This window comes from Pempheris klunzingeri, chromosome 23 (genome assembly GCF_042242105.1).
Source record: "Pempheris klunzingeri isolate RE-2024b chromosome 23, fPemKlu1.hap1, whole genome shotgun sequence".
Classification (NCBI taxonomy): domain Eukaryota; kingdom Metazoa; phylum Chordata; class Actinopteri; order Acropomatiformes; family Pempheridae; genus Pempheris; species Pempheris klunzingeri.
The window spans coordinates 11,211,493-11,229,402 of NC_092034.1; the positions used below are offsets into that span (position 1 = coordinate 11,211,493).

Consider the following 17,910-nt stretch of genomic DNA (forward strand, 5'->3'; position numbering starts at 1 on the left):
AGGTCTGCCATCAGAGCCCGAGGTGCCCTCAAGACCAAAGGTGGCTTGGGAAATAAACCAAGCACTTTTTGATGGAGCCAATGAATTCTTCAAGCAATTCAAGACCTGGTCCTTTGAGACCAAGTTTCAAGGCCAAGGCAAAGCCAAAAAGAGCAGTTCAGCAGAAGATCACAACAAGTTCCTCTCCACAACGCATGCAGACTACACCGCACACAAGTGCGAGCGCACCAAACCGATTCTGCCGTCTATGCAAAGCAGCGAGAAAAGCAAGGAGCCCCTTCAGGCGACGACTACCATGAAGGAGGATTACAAGGCTTGGGATGTGCCGCGACGCTTCCCCACTGTCCACACAGAAAAGCTGGACTGCCCCAAGAAAACCACCTTGTCACTGTGCACAGATGAGCCTGCTGCGAGCTGCACAAACCCAAAGCCTTTGAACCGTCATCCCAAAGTGAAAGAGACTCCTGTCTGCAATTCCAGCTCCAATGCCACCCAGAAATGTCAAAGCCCTGCCGACAACGGAACATTTTCCGGCTTTGAATGCATCTCCAATGGGAATGAAGAGTCCAGCCGGTACTGGTCCACCTCTCTGGACAGAAGGGTGACTTGGCCTGATGGTGACACTTGTGAGGAGCCGCCTGAGGCCCATCACATAATCAGCTGCATGGTTTCTGGCAGAAACTAAGGTTTCACAGAGACCAGGCTGATGAAGAGATGCACTGCTGCCACACATTACCTCAGGTAGCTTCTACCTTCACACCAATAAAAGCCATAAATGGAACAGATATTATGAAACAGTAGCTATTTTTACACTTGCAAGCATCTCACTGATGCTCACAACTCATTTTGGCGGTTATGTAATCCACTAAATTGAAGGCTAAATGTGGTCTATCACAACATATATCCTCCAGTGACTCTGTAGAGGCTGCAAAACCACAACTTGGACCCAATGTTTCATGCTTTATCTAAACTACGCTAACTTATTGTATTAACTATATAATAATCCTTTGACACAAACCTTATCAGAGCACATTATATTCAGAAATACAGAACAATAAATGCTGTGATAATCAAACAATGACATTTTATTAAAAAAAACAAAAAGGAAATATTTTCAAAAGTCATGCCTTGACCCGTCCATGTTTTGAGTGGGAGAAATTTCAAATGAAATCATATTTACATCATATACAAATCGTTTAAAAAAAGAAAAAAAAAGGCTATCAATAAAAAGTTGCTGCCAGAATATCTATATGCATAGCAGCATTCCACATTATCTTGGGGGCTCCAGTGCAAACAAAAAATAAGGAGACATTTTAACTGGTTTTTACACTTGTTCAGATTTCCAATTAGTTCTCCTCCACATTGGCATTAACACCAACTGTCCCCCTCAAATCACATCATGTAAAGTCTAATAATTAAACGTGTACGGGTGTCAGAAAATAGTTTCACCAGCTGTCAGTCTTCTTGGAAACGGATGTGTTTATTAGCCTCCTTGGCTCGGGCAAGGATGATTTTTTCGGCTTTGGATATGAGCTGAAGTGTGACAAGAAAATATAAAATTAGATGTGATGGCACATAAGCAAGGCGGGGGGGTTGTGGTTGTACTGTGTGTGGTTGTAAGCCAAAATGATTCCAGGTATTAGTCCATATCCTCAGGACTCAGGATAAGCTGCTTACAGAATATGCATCCTAAAATTGCAACTACAAATGTGTTTTTTTTCTTAGAATGTTGCTTAGAAATGATTCAACTTACTGTAAACAGCCTTATGTTTACATACTCAAAATGGAATGACTGATCCACAATGGACTGTTGTGCACAGATACATGTTCCTGTGTATTTTTCTCTATAAAAATTTCAATAGAAGGTGATCTCACCTTCTCCGTGCCCCGCTTCTTTTCCCTTGGACGATTCAGCTTCACTTGGCGGTCCACGAGGATCTTCTGCCAGTACCTTTGCTCATGGTCACCTTTGAAAAGCATTTAACGCCGTTAAATTACAGTTCAAACTTCAATCAACAATGCTGAAACCATGAGACAACCAGAAGGGCTCTGTCCCAATAAATTATTTCCTCCACCATCAATTATGAAAACCACAGTGGCAGCTCAGTCATCCACACCCTCTCCTCAACTGGAGAGGATGGGAGGAGGATACAGACACAAATATGCACAGATAACTTCATACCGGAGAGAATCTCAAGCTTCCAGCTGTGCTCTTTCTGTAGCTCGGCTCCGGCATCACTAACAGCTTTGGCCTCCTCTGGAGAGTGGAAGCGGATGTGACCCTCAGCGTCTCCCTCCAAGATGTCGATGTAAACCACCGGTGATATTTTGCACAGAGCATCCTAAACAAAATAACCCACAAAAAACAGCAGAGCTACAACTTTGGTTCATAATCTTACAGATCAATGTGCCAGTACTTGTGATTATATGATAGTTAGGCAGTGCACATGACCAATACATTCATTAGAGATTCAGTTTTCTTTATTCTTCGATATTATGCTCTTTAAAAAAGGGATTTCAGAAACGTTTTTATCCAAACTGCATATACTCGGTCAATAATGGGTCATGGAAATCAGTTCTAAAATGAAAATGTGCACATTAGAACAGGAGCTAAAAACAGCGTTGACCTGAGCGTCACAAGATGAAAAGTTACACTTTACTTTGATGAACTTCCTCCCGGGTAGCGGCTTGCTGTCTGTGATCTTCAGGATGACGCCGCTGGTAAACTGAGGGCCTTGGTTAGTCGCTTTCTCACCTTTGTTAGTCTTCTCAGCTAGAAGAAGAAGAAAAAAGCCCACAAACCAACTTTATTACATGAAACAGAGCAGAACTAAACCAGCATGTTTATTCTTGCAGACAGCTGTGATCCCCTCTGGCTTCTGTGAGAAAATGGTAATTATTCTGAGCAGTTTGTTACGTTTGATTTGACGACTTTGGAGTGATACTGTGATGTCAGTTCTGTGTTAGCTTCACTGATGTTCAGCACTGAAACGTATGACGTTTCTGAAACAGTTTTAGGAAAACTCTTTCACAAGAAACTTTTTTTTTTTTTTTAAATACAAAATGTTGTTGAAATTCCGCGTATTTCAGCATCCAGTTTTTTTTTTTTCAAATGTAAAATTCTTTGTTTTCAACACTAATATCAAAATGAGTGAATCATCTGTGTTATACAAGTCACATTGTCTACTGTGTATGCAATTCCTCTGAGCACCACTAATGTTTTTCCTGAGTGTCCTATTTCAATTGTTTCTTAGTCCACCTGAGCTCAAATTACTGGGATTCACGGAGGCAAAACTCACAGGTTCCATCTTGAGGCCTATTGTCTGTCTCCATGGGGTCCTTGTGCTCCTTGTGATCTATCTTATTAATGCACTTCTTCAGGGATGTCATGCTGCGTTTCTGTAAGGTCAGATACTCATCCTTCAGCTCAAGCCACTCCTTCCTTCAAGCAGACAAAAGACAGAGAAACATCATAATAATTGCGTTAGATGAACTTGGGGGTTTTCGCTCATTTAGTCATTCATGTTGACGCATGAAGAAAAAGGGGATGTGATTTTACTTTGATAGAACCCGCAGTGGGATGACTTCCTCCCCGATCTTTAGTTTCTCCTTGTGCTTCTTTTTTCTCTTCCTCTTTGCTTTCAGTGTTGGATCATCTCTGTTTTCTTTCCCTTCCTCAGCAGCTCTTTCTGTGTTGCTTTTAGATGGTGGATCTGAGATGGGAAAACCACAGATAACACAATGACTAACTTGTGGTTTAATTGCTGTAAGAGCACCTCCTAAATTGTGTCATGACAAATAAAGAGAGTGGGTGGGGTGAAATGACAAATATTACTCTCAATGTGTAGTAATTGTGTGTTATGGACTGGCAGATAACTTACTTGTTCCATCTTTCTCCTTCTCTCCAGCTTCACTTTCACTTGTCTTTCTTATTTTAGATGGTACCTCATTTTCAGATACCTCTGCTGTCTGTGAGCGTCGTCTTTTTTTCTCTGACAGTTTGCTTGTAGTCTTCTGAGTGCTGGCAACCTGAGGCTCAAAATGTCCTGCTCCTGATCGCTTTCTCTTTTGCTCCGGCGGCTCCACTTCCATCACCTGCTCCTTGACTTCTCCAGCGGAGGTCTGTGCTGTGGCACCTTCTTTCTTTTTCTTCCTCTTTCGCTTTTTCTTCTCCTCCTCTTCACCTATACACGAGAAGACATGGAGATAAATACAACAAGCTGCGCCTTTGACACCAGATTTCTCATGAGCCAGGAATTTTGAGTGTCTAAAAGCTAAAGAGAAGCAGAGATTTAAATTAAATGCATTTTAATCAACTGTACCTGCTGGTGGATTATCGGCTGGCAGGGAAAGGGGCTTCCCACTTTTCGTCTTGGGGAATATCCCTGGCTTCCTGGGTGCATCTTCAGGGGGGTTGTTCAGCATCTGTTTCAAAGATTAAAATATTCCACAAATTTTCCTGCCAAATACCAAACTGAAACAGATATTTTTGACAAAGGTGAAATATTAAGAAATTATCACCTCTATGGCTTTCTGTGCTTCTTCCTCTTTCTCAAACTCTACAAAGGCAAAACCTTTGGAGTCGCCAGTGGACTTGTATCTGGGGATGCTAACATAAACCACATTTCCGCACTTTGTGAACACTCTCTCTATCCAGCTGTGTGTCACATCCTTGGGCAAAAGTTCCTAGTAATAAAAATAAATAAGAAGGAAGACATGTTTTATTTTGTGGTCCAAGAGTATTCTTCAGTCTGGCAGGCATGGAAATCTAATTAAAGGATGTAAAACTATTTTACCACGTAGACTGTGCGGCTGTCGACATTATTTGGCGTGTCCCCAAGTGGAAGTTGACGCCTTACTTTATTTCCCTCTAGGTTAACCTTAAACAAAAGACATTTGTGTTAATTGTATTCATGTGCCATTGCGTTGGCATGCATTTTTTCAAAAGAAAACCATAAAAAAAAGATTGACAATATTCACTTCACACCTCTACTACAGATGAATTTTTCAGAGCTCTCGCAATCAGCTTGGTGTCACTCGTCAGCTTCTTCATTCGATTGAAGTCCGCCAACACAGATATATCAACATCTATGAAAACACATTTAATGCAATGTTTAAGACAAAATCAAACTTGTATACGAATGCTGTGGTGTTTCAGTGATGCTGAAAGCCCCTTACATCCATCGTCTGACTCTTCAATGAGTTTTTTCAGGAAACGGTCCTTGTGTAGGTTGACATCTCCGAACCAGAACTCCACTTGCTTCTTCACATCACCCAGCAGCTGTTTGACGCGGGACCTTTTCTTTTTTTCCGTCTCCTTGCTCTTACTGCTGGCTTCTGCTGTGCCAGCATCACCTCCTCTCTCTGTGTCAATCATCCTGTGGGTGAGACTACAACACATGTCAGTAACATGCACACTTACAGCAGCGCAGTAAATAAGCTTCTTAACTGTGTCTATTTACGTGTGTTTCCATATAAAGAGCATGTTACTGGATGCTTATGAACTGAGTTATATTACATGAAGATTAGAATTTGCACAAAGTCAGATTCACAGTTGTTACTAGCTCTATATAACCATATATGTAGAACACACAAGTCAACACGCCTCTTGAATTGTACCAACAAATTGATACTACTAATTCTAGCTACTGAAACATAGTTAGCTTCACATTTAATTGGTCTAATATAGCCTTCTTAGATATCCTGATATGCGTTAGCTATCACTGCTTTTAGCAAACAGTGGCTGAAGCTAGCAAGTGAATTCGCGGGTAGTGACATTTTAAAAATACTGCAGTCCTGCATTTCAAAACTCTGCACTAACATGAAAATGCACGGCACTCACCCGGTTAGAGGCGAGGAAACAGTCCAGTTTGACGGCCTGCACACACAAAGATAGCAGAAAACAGTAGCTTGTGGGCTAACTTCATACAAACGGCAGTGTTTCGTTCGGTCAGACGTCGCAGAAAAACTTCGTCATAAGACACGCAAAGCAGTTTAAGTTACTTCCGGTAAAGTACTCCAAAATAAAAGGCAAAACATGCGCTGTATGTATAAACGTAGCTTTATTTTGAAGTTTTATCAGCCTTATCCAACAACGTTTAGATAACATGTTCTATTCTTATGCTTGCTTTGATGTTTTTTCACCTTATATGTGTTCTGCTTTTCTTTTTCTGTCCTTTGTTATCTGTGTGCTGGGGGAGTGGAAGAAAAAGACCATATTACAGGTCAGTATGACAGTATGCAAAGAAAAGAAAGTAACGTAGCGTTAATGCTATACCTTATTTGTGTGTACCAGCTTGTAGCATCATCAGTAAAATTACCTTTAAAAAAAAAAATCATTCATCCATTTTTCTAGAACTGTAGCATTAATACGATATTATTGGTCACTTGATGCCGGTTCCTCGTGGCCGGTTAGCTCAGTTGGTTAGAGCGTGGTGCTAATAACGCCAAGGTCGCGGGTTCGATCCCCGTACGGGCCACTAAACGTTTTTCTACACTCAAACTTTTTCAAGACTTTCTGAGTTCACTTGTCCTGTGGTTCATAATGTTTACCCACTAACTGAAGTAGGTAAGCAAGTACTCATCAGGTACCTTTTCATTCATAATCAGCTGTAGTATGTTTCATGATATTAACTAGTAAGTACTGTCAGTGTGCATCTCGGAAAGCATATTGGAAAACATTTTTGACCTGTGATTTGTTTAATCGTTTTGAGATACAGTTACTTAACTTGAGGCTAGTGCACTGTGGACCTCAGAGGTTCAAAATGTTCTCAAACTTTTTCAGCTTCTTGCACATGTCATCCTCAGTGCAGCACTCAATCCGGCGCTTGATGAGCTGTAATAGTTGCCTGTAGAAGGTCTTTGCCCACGGGGCTTCTAAGCAGCGGTCAGATATGTTGCACACTTTGTGGAGCACCATCACGAACTTCTCATTGCTGCTGACTTCACACCTTTTGAGGACCCAGTCCCCCCACGATTCCCACATGCCGTCATCTGTGAAGTTCACAGTTATGCTGTCTTGGGTGCACAAGGAGTCTGGATCTGTGTCAGTCACATCATTCCATATGGCTCTGTAATGAAAAGGGAATCAACATAAGCTGCAGAAAAACTTAAATAGTTGAAATATGAACTAGAATTAGTTGTTTGAAGAGAAATGATTCACTCACACAACTTTTTTCAGAGGATTTGGAGTCAAGTCGGTGAGTGAGAGCAGACCTCTGTGGCTCACTCGGTTTCCCTCCATCCTGTGAAAGCATATAGGTCACAGAAAAATGTCCTTAACAACATTATGGCTAAGATTTCTGCATTTTTCCAGTGGACCTTAAACTCATCATCAGTGCAAACCTGAGTATAAATAAGATCTCCATCCATTTAATACACTATTTTAGTATTTAAACATCCAGTCACTGCTAAGCTAAAAAAATGGCTATAGCACTCAATAATAGGAGACCTTAGTAACAGAACATTTCAGAGGGATATGTGATTTGTTTTGTGGCTTAAGTTAATAGCTATTATACTGAGTTTATTGGTGTGTTGATAAAGTTTGCCATTGCAATATTTCATCCTGGTCAGCTTTTAAATGATCCACAATTCAGACAATCAAGGCCATCTTCTGCCTGGAGAGACTGTCATATCCCCCAAACATAGGCCTCTTATGTGCCCCTCACATGACTTTCTCACCACAATTCTTCAAGCTTCTTTTTCACCTGTATGGCATCAGAAAGAGCCAGCAGTTCCTCATCACCAATGTCTGACCATCCAAGTCTAAAAGGGGAACAAACACACAGTGTGTAACATTGTCAGGTTGATTCTCTGTGAAACTTCCCAAATGAAGAATTATTGTACTCTTCTAATCTTTTTTTGATTAAAGTTCTTATTATTGACAAAAGCCTGTAAAAATGAATTGACATACCCTAGGTGGATTATACTTTCTGACACTTTCAGCACATCAGCAATGACCTGAACTGCGTCCATATCAAGGATGTTTTCTCCAAGCCTTAAAAATGAAATAGTGTTGGTGACACTTTACAGTCATCAGTACTGGGTTTGATGCATACAGAGAGATACATGTATTACCCACATGGAATTGCAAAGGTTGAAAAAAAGAAAACTACACGCCATAGATAGGTGATTTAAGAGAATGAGACGATGCAAACCAAAGGTTACCTGGAACTCACCAAAGACTCTGACATCTGAGCAACAGAGGCTGAATATCTCTAAGTGCCTCACAGCTTACTCCTGTCCCTGTCAGGTCCAACTCTGAAATTTTGCCCTTTGTAAGGTTTAGAAAGTACTTGATGGTATTGTAATCCAGTTGGGAGAGTGTTTCATCACTGACATTAACTCGTAGCGTCTTTGGTTGTACAGCAACGACCAAAGAGGGGTCCTGTTGCTCAAACAGGCAGTGTAAATGGTTTAGGATGTAGGCCCCATTCTCACAGATCATTGTAAGCTCTCTGATGATCCTCTGACGATAGGTGTCAACTTTTTCTTTAAGGCAACACAGCCCCACCTGCCTTGACAGGAGGTTAGCATTGCGTTCAGAGAGGATCCCAGACAAGAAGCGGTTAAAAAGGTCCAAATGTCCGTGGTTGGACCCCTCCCCAGGACTTGCAGTGTGCTGAAGGGCTTCAGGTAAAGGGTGATCTGTCACTGCACAATAAACAGCAGCGAAGAACTCTTGAACAGTAAGGTGCGCAAAGGAGTAAACCTCTTCAATGCAGCCGGGCTGTTGTGCCACTGTCTTATCGAGGAAGGTGCTAACAAGGGAGCATTTCTCTAAGGCAGCAACGTCTCGGTCGCTGCTGTAGAACAGCGTTTGATGCTCCATCAGCTTTTGGAAGGCGAGACGACTCAGCTTCAGCACAATATCGGACAGCTGCTGCAGGGCCCCTGTTCTTTGCTCTTGAAGAAGTGTTTCGGCTCTTGCTTGAGTGTGAGAGCGAAGCAAGGCAACCAGATACTGCACGTAAATGTCCGTCATTGTCTTGGGGCTCTCTCCACAGAGGTCTTTGCTTTCTTTAAGGATGCAGCATACAATGTAGCAAAATGCAGGTATGTAGCATAGTGTTAGCATTAGATCATTCGCTGATACGATGGCAAACATGCGTTCAGCAAGGTCACTGTCTTGAAAATAACGTAAGAAGAAGTCTTGAACTTCAGCTAAGGAGAAGCCAGCGATCAGCACAAAGCGGTCGATGCAGCCAACAGGGATGTGGTTGATAGCTGCAGGTCGACTTGTGAGCATGACAGAGGCGTTTGGCAGCAGCTCACCTTGCATCAGACTCCCAACAACCTCCACAACCTCTGCATCTTCATCTGGCTCAGTCACAAAGGCGTCTACATCACAGCTCCTGTAGTGTCTGAACTCATCAAAGCCGTCCAGGATCATCAGCAGTTTGTTATCATTTGCTAAAATGTTATCCAGTTCCTTAGCTAGGTGCCTGTTTTTACGCAAGACCAACTCCCGGAAATTTGTGGGTTTGTCGATCAGATTCAGGTCTCTGAAGGTCATGTGGATGATGAAGTCAAATGCAACATGGTCCTTGTTTCTCCCAAAATCGAACAGCATCTTCTGCACCAGGATGGTTTTTCCGATGCCGGCCACCCCTGTCACCAGAACTTTCTTCACTGGATGGTTTACATTTGTGCTTGAAAAGAGTTCCGCTGGTGTGATGTTCCTGCGTACCGCTGAGGTCTGCTGCAAAGATAGTCGCTTTTGTCCAAACGTCAGCACCTCGTGCCTTTTCATCTCCAATCCCTGGTGTCCGTCGACCAGCAAGAGGTTGACGTAATGTTCAGAAAAAAGGATTTTCTCTCCGTGACGAGTGTTGTAAAAGAGCATGCTCTCACTCCGCCGCCTGAGGAAGTCTTTATGCTTTTGTTTGACTTTGTCATACTCTGCAAAAGATAAGATGCTATTATTTGTCTCTTCCTCTTCCTCCTTTACATCAATTGAAGAACCTTATCAACTGAAGCACATGATCATTTGACAGTGCTTCATGAAACTTTATCTACCATTTATATGAATAATGTGTTTAACTCACCACATAATTGCTATTCCAGACATCTCAAATGTATTAGTGACATGTCTGTGTTTTGAATTGCATACCTACAGACTCTGTGTTGCCTTCTTTGGAGTACGACTGTGCTTCTTGCTGACGTTGACTCCTAACTGAGAGAAAAATCTTAGCTGCTTCTTCGCCTTTGCACTCCAGGGTATCCAACACCTTTCTCACTCTTGCCCGGGGCCCCGGCTGACACAACACCTCCTCACGGTCATCACGAGTGAACAGGTCCAGACTCACCAAGGTTTCCAGCAGGGAGTCAATCTGTCCTTCTAGTTCGTCCACAAGGGATACTCGGAGAACCTTGATTGCTGTCAAACAAGAACTACAACCATCCACCATAACTAATCTGAAATTATCCCCCTAATCAGTCCAGTTGTTGGTGCCAGTATGAATCCAAGTATTTAGACTGATATCGCAAAGCAATTTCCTCTCATACATCAGAGGGACATTCCTCTTCAAGAGCTGACAAGCAGTGATGATGTCAATACAGAATGAGGAAGTGTGTTGCCCTGAACGAAATCTGTGATGATGGAGTTGAATGTCTTGTTTTTCTGCTTCACGGTAGATCCTCCCATTACAGAGTCATGTACCTTCAGCTGATTAGTGTTTTGGTTTGACAGAAATCTCTTAATAGTCTCACAAATCTGAGCACTTTGACTAGTTAATGCAATCAGATGTGTATTATTCTAAAGGGAAAATCACAACAAACAGATTATAAACGGAATGTATTTGATTTTATTTAATGGTTAACCAGGCATGAGCAGAGAGCAACACATCAAGTCACCAGCAGAGGGTCCCCATTGCATGCACATCAAATGCCAAAAAAAAACAGAACTGTAGGGAAATGAATACTTAAAACCCACCACTGTATTATTTACAAAAGTATGCACAAGAACACGCATGAAAATAAATAATAAAAATGACAAATATCTACATAACTTAAGAGCATACGTAATATGTTAATGATGTTTTCCTTTCATAAAATCAAATAATCACACCTTAATGAAAGGCCAAGTAGTCTCCTGCTATGTGTTGCACTTGATGATGAGGCATTGCAGAACCCAGAACATAATGTCAAAAGTGCAAACCCTGTCTGTCTGGAACAGTAATTTTCTGTGGTACGTTAATGATGATCTTTAAAAAGTTCCCCGCTGTTTTTACAAATATCCAAACATAACACAGATATGTCATATTTACATATTTTAAGTTCAACTAACACTGAAATCTGTCCAAGGAAGAACAGTTACATCAGAACTGTCAAATGTAACGCTAACCTATTGTCACAAAGTGGTTAAAGGGACAGTTAACAAATATCTTTCCAAGAAATACCAAAATCACAAAACAATATATAGAAACAATGTAACTTTACAAACTAAAAAAAACTCTACAAGCCATGTTCTTAACAGACTTGGATGAGTTGAGTGCAAAATAAGTCTTTTTTTTTTTTCTTTTCAAAAATTCACTTGCTTCAGTCATACACCTCCATAGTGCAACCCATGCAGGACATATCTTTATCATGTTCCACTTTTTATTCTGCCAAAAAATGCACCTAAAAACACCTGCAATCCCAATACTTTTCATCTTTAAATGATATGACCAATCATTGCTGTCAACACGTGCTGAATGACCCAAAACAATAGCACAAATCATGATCTATGTCCCAGGAGGCTGATACCAAATGTTTACCATTTATCAAATGTTGTTAGCTATCTCCAATTTATATGCATCTTTAGACTGTATTTAAATTTTAAATTAATTAAAGCTCATTTAGCATCAAATCTTTTTGCAGACACTATTTTGGAGACTATTGCAATAAAGGCAAACACACAACTATCCAGTGGTTACTGAAAGCTCAGGGGTCTGCCCACAATCCCTGGGTATGAAGTCAGTCAATTAAAAAAAAGAACATTAATGGCCTATTTGTGCATTGTATTGTCTATTGCATGATAGTATGTAGTATTTTGGACATGTAGTGATGGTGCTACAGTCGGATGTTGTGGTGCAACACTATTGTTGCATTGTTTTAGGAGACCCCAGAAACTATACCAGAAACTATTGATTGTTATCTACCAGTACAGTACTTATGAGACCATGCGGTCATTAAAAGTTTCCATTACTCACAATGGAAAAGAATTTTAGTTACTTGTGCATTTAAAAAAAAAAAAAAAGAAAAAGAAGTTGATGATGACGGCTTCCCTAAATTATGCGATTAATTTAGGGAAGCTGTCATCATCAACTTCTTTTTTTTAAAAAGGAAAACTGAAACCCTCATCAACAGACAAGTCACTCCTCTCAAAACTTTTAAGTTCAAACCCACACATGACATTTTTGAGGAAAGTAGATCACAGCCAATCTAGGTATGCGCATCTAAACAATCCTCCACAGTCAGGTAGCCCCATCCAGGACTGATCATTGAAGACAGGTGTGAGTGTAAGGACGGGGCATAGAGGTGTCAAGTCCCTGTTGGCTGTCCGAGCGTCTTCCCTGACCTATCCTCCGTCCACGGCCCCCGTCTTGTGTCCCGGCCTCAGGTATTTTGGCAGGAATGACAGCAGCGACTCTTAAACTGGGGAAGTGGACAAAGCTCCAGCTGTCGAACCTTCTCACAGTACCTCGTGCTGTCTCTACACTCTCCTGCTGGAATATACAGAGGCAACAGTTTATGACACTTACTGTAAGCCTCATCACCTATCACCAAAATAGGGCAGCAAAAGAGTTTCCCATTACTGGGAAAGTTTTAGAGACGTTTTAGAAACAAATGCTTCCAAACCTCAGCCCATGAAACCGAAAGTATGTCCCACATGACACACAAAAGGTTGTGCATACATATACTGGCAAAAATACTTAATTTAATCCCAATACAAGTTATTCTTTTACTAGTTTATTTAAGCAAGACTGTGAATAACAGCCAAGCTAATGTGTGAGGATACTGAGATGTTTCCTCAGCACCATAAACATATGCAAGTATACTATGAAATGTAAATAAATTAAAGATATTTTTTAAACTAAGATGTTATGGCATCATGTACTGTGTAACTTTACTGTATAACTTTTCTCTAGCTCACAATTAAGACACCACTTGTCTCCATTTTGCCGTCAGCACAACTCTTTCTCACCTCTGCCACAAGACAAAATATTGCATCGCTGCCAGCTGGGAGGGCGAGGCCTCCACATGCAGTGATGTTCCCGTGTGGCCTTCCCAGTTCGACGGTGCGCGCAGGTCACCTGGCGTGACTGGAAACCATGGCGTCCACAGGTGGCAGTGCACTGGGTCCACGGCCCTACACGCCAATGAAGGGCGCAGGTCTCTGTGGAGCAATTCCTCAAGGAGCTGGGCCTACAAATACAGACACACATAAAGAAAAGGCTCTAAAAGTTGTCAGAAATACATAATAATCAGTGGCTTTTTCACTAAAGATTAGAGGTATCAGTTTACTTGTACATCAACTGTTATGATATACAGTATATTCATATCTACCTCTGGAGTCCACTGCACATCTTGTAGGGCACTTTGGTAGCATTTGTGTCTTGGCAGTAAACATGGCGGTGCTGTGTGGCCATGCTGGGGCCCACACATTGACCATGACACTAAAAGAAGGAAATTTCATCAAAATTACAAGGAAGTTCAGCATTTAATAACTACCCATTTGTGGTTTTGGCATTTTCCAGCCTACCTCTCTCTCACTATGTTTCAAGTTTTGAATCCAACATGTTCCTAAATTTAGTCATAATTTTAAAATGGGAGGTACTTTTTTCGCAAACAAAGACATTCTCAAGATACACTTGGGAAAGATGTGAAAGGGTAAACATTGAAAAATGGTGACTTCCCAAGCTACAAGAAATATCTGGCTCCTAATAGTCAAGAACTAGTTAGCAGCAAGCTAAAAACAAATAAAACCAAAAATTGCCTCAAAATGTTGTTCACTGAGAAAGTACCTTAAATTAACGGACCAAGAATTTTCACACAGTTTTAGGGAGTTTTGCACAAATAAACAGCCTTGACAGTCCACGGCATGTACACTTGTTGAGATGTCATTGTGGTCAATGTAAATTGACTTACTGGTCCCCAGCGGGTCGTGGCCCATCTGGCACAGGGCAGAATGTTGCACAGCCGGGTGCCAGAGGGTCTCCTCCCTGTGCCAAAGCAGCGCTGGCTCTCCACCTCTCTTGATCTGCCATCAGGGCCCTTCATGCAGCGGACACTCCTGGCCTGGGACCCACCTCCACAAGTGGCTGAGCATGGTGACCAAGGATCCACTCGCCACCTAATCCAACCACAGAGGAAATGTGCACAATAACTTATAAAGTTTAGAAGATCATTTGAAAGGTTCTGGGTTTTTGGGGGCCCAAACAAATTTGATACTTAAGCCTGTCAGTGGTAAACAAGACTGTAATCATCTGAATATTTTCAGTTAAAAAAATGCATGCACACAGAAATGAGCCAGCACATTAGGATAGATGGAACGTAAGTGAATCTCATAGAGAGATTTGAAATGAAAAGTAAAAGACAAGGTGGGACTGGATCTTATCAAACCTAATATCAAAGCATGTGGCTGTAGTAATAGAAAAGTACCTGAGGGGGCAGGCTTGTCCATGGCACAGCTCAGCTGACTGACTGCTGTTACTCCTCTCAGAGCAAAGAGGGCCATTTGCTTCCATACCATTACCATGGACACAGTTTCTTCCTTTGCCACCTGAAAAATATAACCGAAAAATGAAATCAAAAGAAGAGAGAACTGGCTTTTTAATCTGTTGTACATGGTGCTGGTTACAGTTTCAGTGTTCTCTCTGTTAATGTGTTAGAATCTGTAAGCAAACAAGTCCCAGGTCTCAAGCTGAATAATTGCTTGATATACAATAGGTATCCTTATTTTTCTCACTTCTGATAAAAGAAAAAGATGAAAACACTGAGTTAAAAGGTGCATCAGGTAAGAAAGGTCCAACAGGAGAAAAGAGGTTCAGGCAGTCTCTTTTCACTATTACTTCAGCAGCAGTAAATTCTGTCTTTGACATTACCAAGAGGGTCATGGCCTGTTCTTGTTCATAGATGAGGCTGCACTTTCCAAGCACTTTCCTGGGAAAGAATTATATTTTCAAGTTCAATTTCCTTGTGAAGTCATTCACAGTACTTGGGATTGCACTGTTAAGATTTCTGAAGTGCATCCATTAGACATGACCTGAACTGAGTTTGAATCAAAGATATTAGAAAATGCAGACATTTTCAGCACTTTTGATCCCCTTTATCTTCTCCGTGTAGATTAGGAGAATGGGGTACAGCCACTTAACTTTTTTTGAATCATTGCCTGGAACCTCTAATTGTTGTCGTATGGGGAGGAAAAGTGCTGGAGCATCAGGAAATCTGCAGTGGCGGTGCTTTGATGAGAAAGCAGCAAGGTTGCGACTGACAATGCCCCGAGGAGACGAAGGACATCGCAGCTCGGAGATGACCCGAGCTGTGACACACTCCGGACATTCCCCATCACTGACTCAGCCAGATGAGCCACTAGGGCATGTAAAAGCTTACTGTATATCTGTGTTTGCGGTTATGCCTGTGTGTGTCTGTGTCTCAGATGAAAAGAATGCTTTCCCAGAACCTCCGAGCCTGAACCACAGAAGAGCAACACGTATTACTTTAAACTGGACTACTTGAGAGTATATTGGGACAAACTCAACTTGACATTAGGCTAACACCAACAGTTTTCAGTAACACATTCAGTATCTGCTCATTAAAAAACTTCACTGAAGCTCCATCACAAGCACTGTGCAGAGGTGCTGATGCCCCATTTCTTTTCACATCTGGACAAAGCCAGACTTCTGCCACTTTTGCAGTGAATATAATATCATCCATCTTCTCATCTCACTCTAGGCAAGAAAAGTAAATAAGCGTATTTCCCAAAATGTTGCACTTAAATGGAGAACAATATTTAGCAATATATAATATATCAATATATCAATATTTAGCCATGGCTCAGTTATACTGCTACTTCTTTCCTAACAGAAAGTTCTAGATGCCTAATACTTCATTTTATATTGTATTTTTGAAACATTGACTACAACTGGAAATAAAGTTCTAAATGTTTTTGACAATCATTATTCAAACAGAGTTACTGAACGGAACCACTCGAAACGTTAAACTAACCATTGCCCAGCAAGAATTATAGCTTGTTAAAACATGAGACACATGATTGTGTCTTTGTGGATCTGACCTGAAATCTGCAGCCATGATGAAAGAGATGTAGACCCAAGACGGTTCCTGGCAGTGCAGGTGTACAGACCCACATCCACCTTGCTAGGAGACTGGATCCTGAGTGAGCCAGTGGGCAACAGGCCTACTCTGCCAACACAAAGACAACAGAACCACTGAATCTATGACATTTCTTTTACAGAATAGTAAACTACGTTTATACAACAAAAACTAGTAGTTCTTACCTGCTGTTGTACTGCAGCTCTTTTCCATTCTTTGCCCATGTTAGGGATGGTTCAGGGTTTCCCAATACCTCACACCTCAACTCCAAACTAGCAATGGATTTCTGCAGCAAAATAGGCCCTCCGACATTAACTATCATGTTGGGCGAGGGCACCACTCCCACCTTCCTGGGCCGTTGTATTATCACCGGGCTTCTTGGCCTGGATGTGTGGGCTTTGATGTTGGGTTTGTAAAGGAGGGGCCCTTGTGTTGAGGATTCTGCACTTTCTGGAGGATGAAGAGTAGACTCATTGGTTTCACCTTGTGTCATAGTGAGCTCACTGAGAAATTGTTCGATCAGCTGTTCCCCCCACGGTCCTCCGAGGCCGTCGGAGAGGTTGTGCTTGATCTCATCTAGCCTGTGGGTATCGGCGATGATTACGAACTGGCTTGAAAGTTCTGAGCTTGCTCTCTCTTCCTCCAGGGTTGACCTGTTCTTTTCGCTGGAGTGTGTTTTATCAGCAATGTCTTTCTCACCTTGCAGTGAGCCTTTAAGTTCAAGCAAATGCTCAACAATGTTGTCATATTGGTTGAGGGAGATGGGTAGCTCCTGAAATCTTTCTCCAGTTGATTCCACATCTGGCTGTCCAACCTTTTGTTGTACACCTCCATGCAACCATGACTCTGGAACAGAGAGCTTCTGCTTCTGCTTGCTGCCAATGATCTGTAGGACAAAGTGTTCCTGTGCTTGACCTGCGACGCATGTGTATATCCCAGCATCGGATGCACGAACCTGCTGAATCTTCACGTAACCGAGTGATGTTATGGAGACATGTGGGAGACCAGCCAAGGGCTTTCCTTCCTTCAACCATCTGATCTGCCCCTTGCGGAAGTGGCGTGTTGGGCAGCGAAGGACTACACTTGTCCAAGGGAGCAGGTAGGCATAGCCTCCCACTACCAAGTGTAACTTTTTCCCCTTCCTCCACTGGACATACACCTTCCTCTGGGCCAGTATGGTGGGATTGGGCTTGACCGAGTCTGTGATTAAATTAACGGAACAGGTAATTGGCTTGATTATTGTCTGAGCTATCAGTGCTTCTGTACATTTGTAATTGTCAAGCACATTTCACTGACACAACCTATGGAATGGTTTTATTGCTTACTAGCAAATCTTTCAATCAATAAGCAGTACAAATTGATGAAACAGAGCCAAACAGAGGGTGTCTTACTCTCACAGAGCCTGAGGGAGCATGGCCGGATTCTGGTGGGCCGGGCTATCGAGGAACAGTTCTCTGGGTCTACGGTCGAATGTCCCCCATCTTCCCCTTGTTTTCTGCAGACTAACTGTAGTCTCTGAATGCCATGTCCACAGGTCACTGAACACTGGCCAGATAAATGATATTGTAAGGTAAAATGAGCGGACTCTGTATAGTG

The 17,910-nt window shown here is 41.9% G+C and overlaps 2 protein-coding genes and 1 non-coding gene across 4 annotated transcripts in view; 1 reads left to right on the plus strand and 2 right to left on the minus strand.

Moving 5' to 3' along the window:
• Positions 1-1,070: 1,070 nt before the first annotated feature.
• Positions 1,071-5,944, minus strand: larp7 (La ribonucleoprotein 7, transcriptional regulator). 2 transcript variants are annotated; one of them, XM_070854603.1, is made up of 13 exons: positions 5,843-5,944; positions 5,179-5,378; positions 4,988-5,088; positions 4,797-4,880; positions 4,522-4,686; positions 4,323-4,425; positions 3,882-4,184; positions 3,560-3,713; positions 3,300-3,442; positions 2,661-2,773; positions 2,183-2,342; positions 1,876-1,967; positions 1,071-1,533 (listed from the first exon to the last, which is right to left on the minus strand). In XM_070854603.1, the coding sequence occupies exons 2-13, from the start codon at positions 5,375-5,377 to the stop codon at positions 1,456-1,458; spliced, it is 1,695 nt and encodes a 564-aa protein (XP_070710704.1). In that variant the 5' UTR covers position 5,378; positions 5,843-5,944; the 3' UTR covers positions 1,071-1,455. The 2 variants fall into 2 exon arrangements, with proteins under 2 accessions (XP_070710704.1, XP_070710703.1); XM_070854602.1 differs by having other exon boundaries at positions 5,179-5,390; positions 5,843-5,943.
• Positions 5,945-6,405: 461 nt separating this feature from the next.
• trnai-aau (transfer RNA isoleucine (anticodon AAU)) lies at positions 6,406-6,479 on the plus strand. Its single transcript has one exon. It is a non-coding gene; the product is annotated as a tRNA-Ile (tRNA).
• A 266-nt stretch (positions 6,480-6,745) lies between these two features.
• LOC139223251 (ADAMTS-like protein 1) overlaps positions 6,746-17,910 on the minus strand; it is a 62,456-nt gene continuing 51,291 nt past the window's right edge. Inside the window, exons 19-30 of the mRNA XM_070855228.1 lie at positions 17,706-17,859; positions 16,500-17,514; positions 16,277-16,404; positions 14,625-14,764; positions 13,187-13,407; positions 12,678-12,796; positions 10,205-10,378; positions 8,178-9,900; positions 7,913-7,996; positions 7,681-7,764; positions 7,167-7,244; positions 6,746-7,070 (exon numbers count right to left, since the gene is read on the minus strand). Of these exons, the coding sequence (XP_070711329.1) occupies positions 6,752-7,070; positions 7,167-7,244; positions 7,681-7,764; positions 7,913-7,996; positions 8,178-9,900; positions 10,205-10,378; positions 12,678-12,796; positions 13,187-13,407; positions 14,625-14,764; positions 16,277-16,404; positions 16,500-17,514; positions 17,706-17,859 (4,239 nt within the window). The 3' untranslated portion in view covers positions 6,746-6,751. The remainder of the gene's footprint in view (positions 7,071-7,166; positions 7,245-7,680; positions 7,765-7,912; positions 7,997-8,177; positions 9,901-10,204; positions 10,379-12,677; positions 12,797-13,186; positions 13,408-14,624; positions 14,765-16,276; positions 16,405-16,499; positions 17,515-17,705; positions 17,860-17,910) is intronic.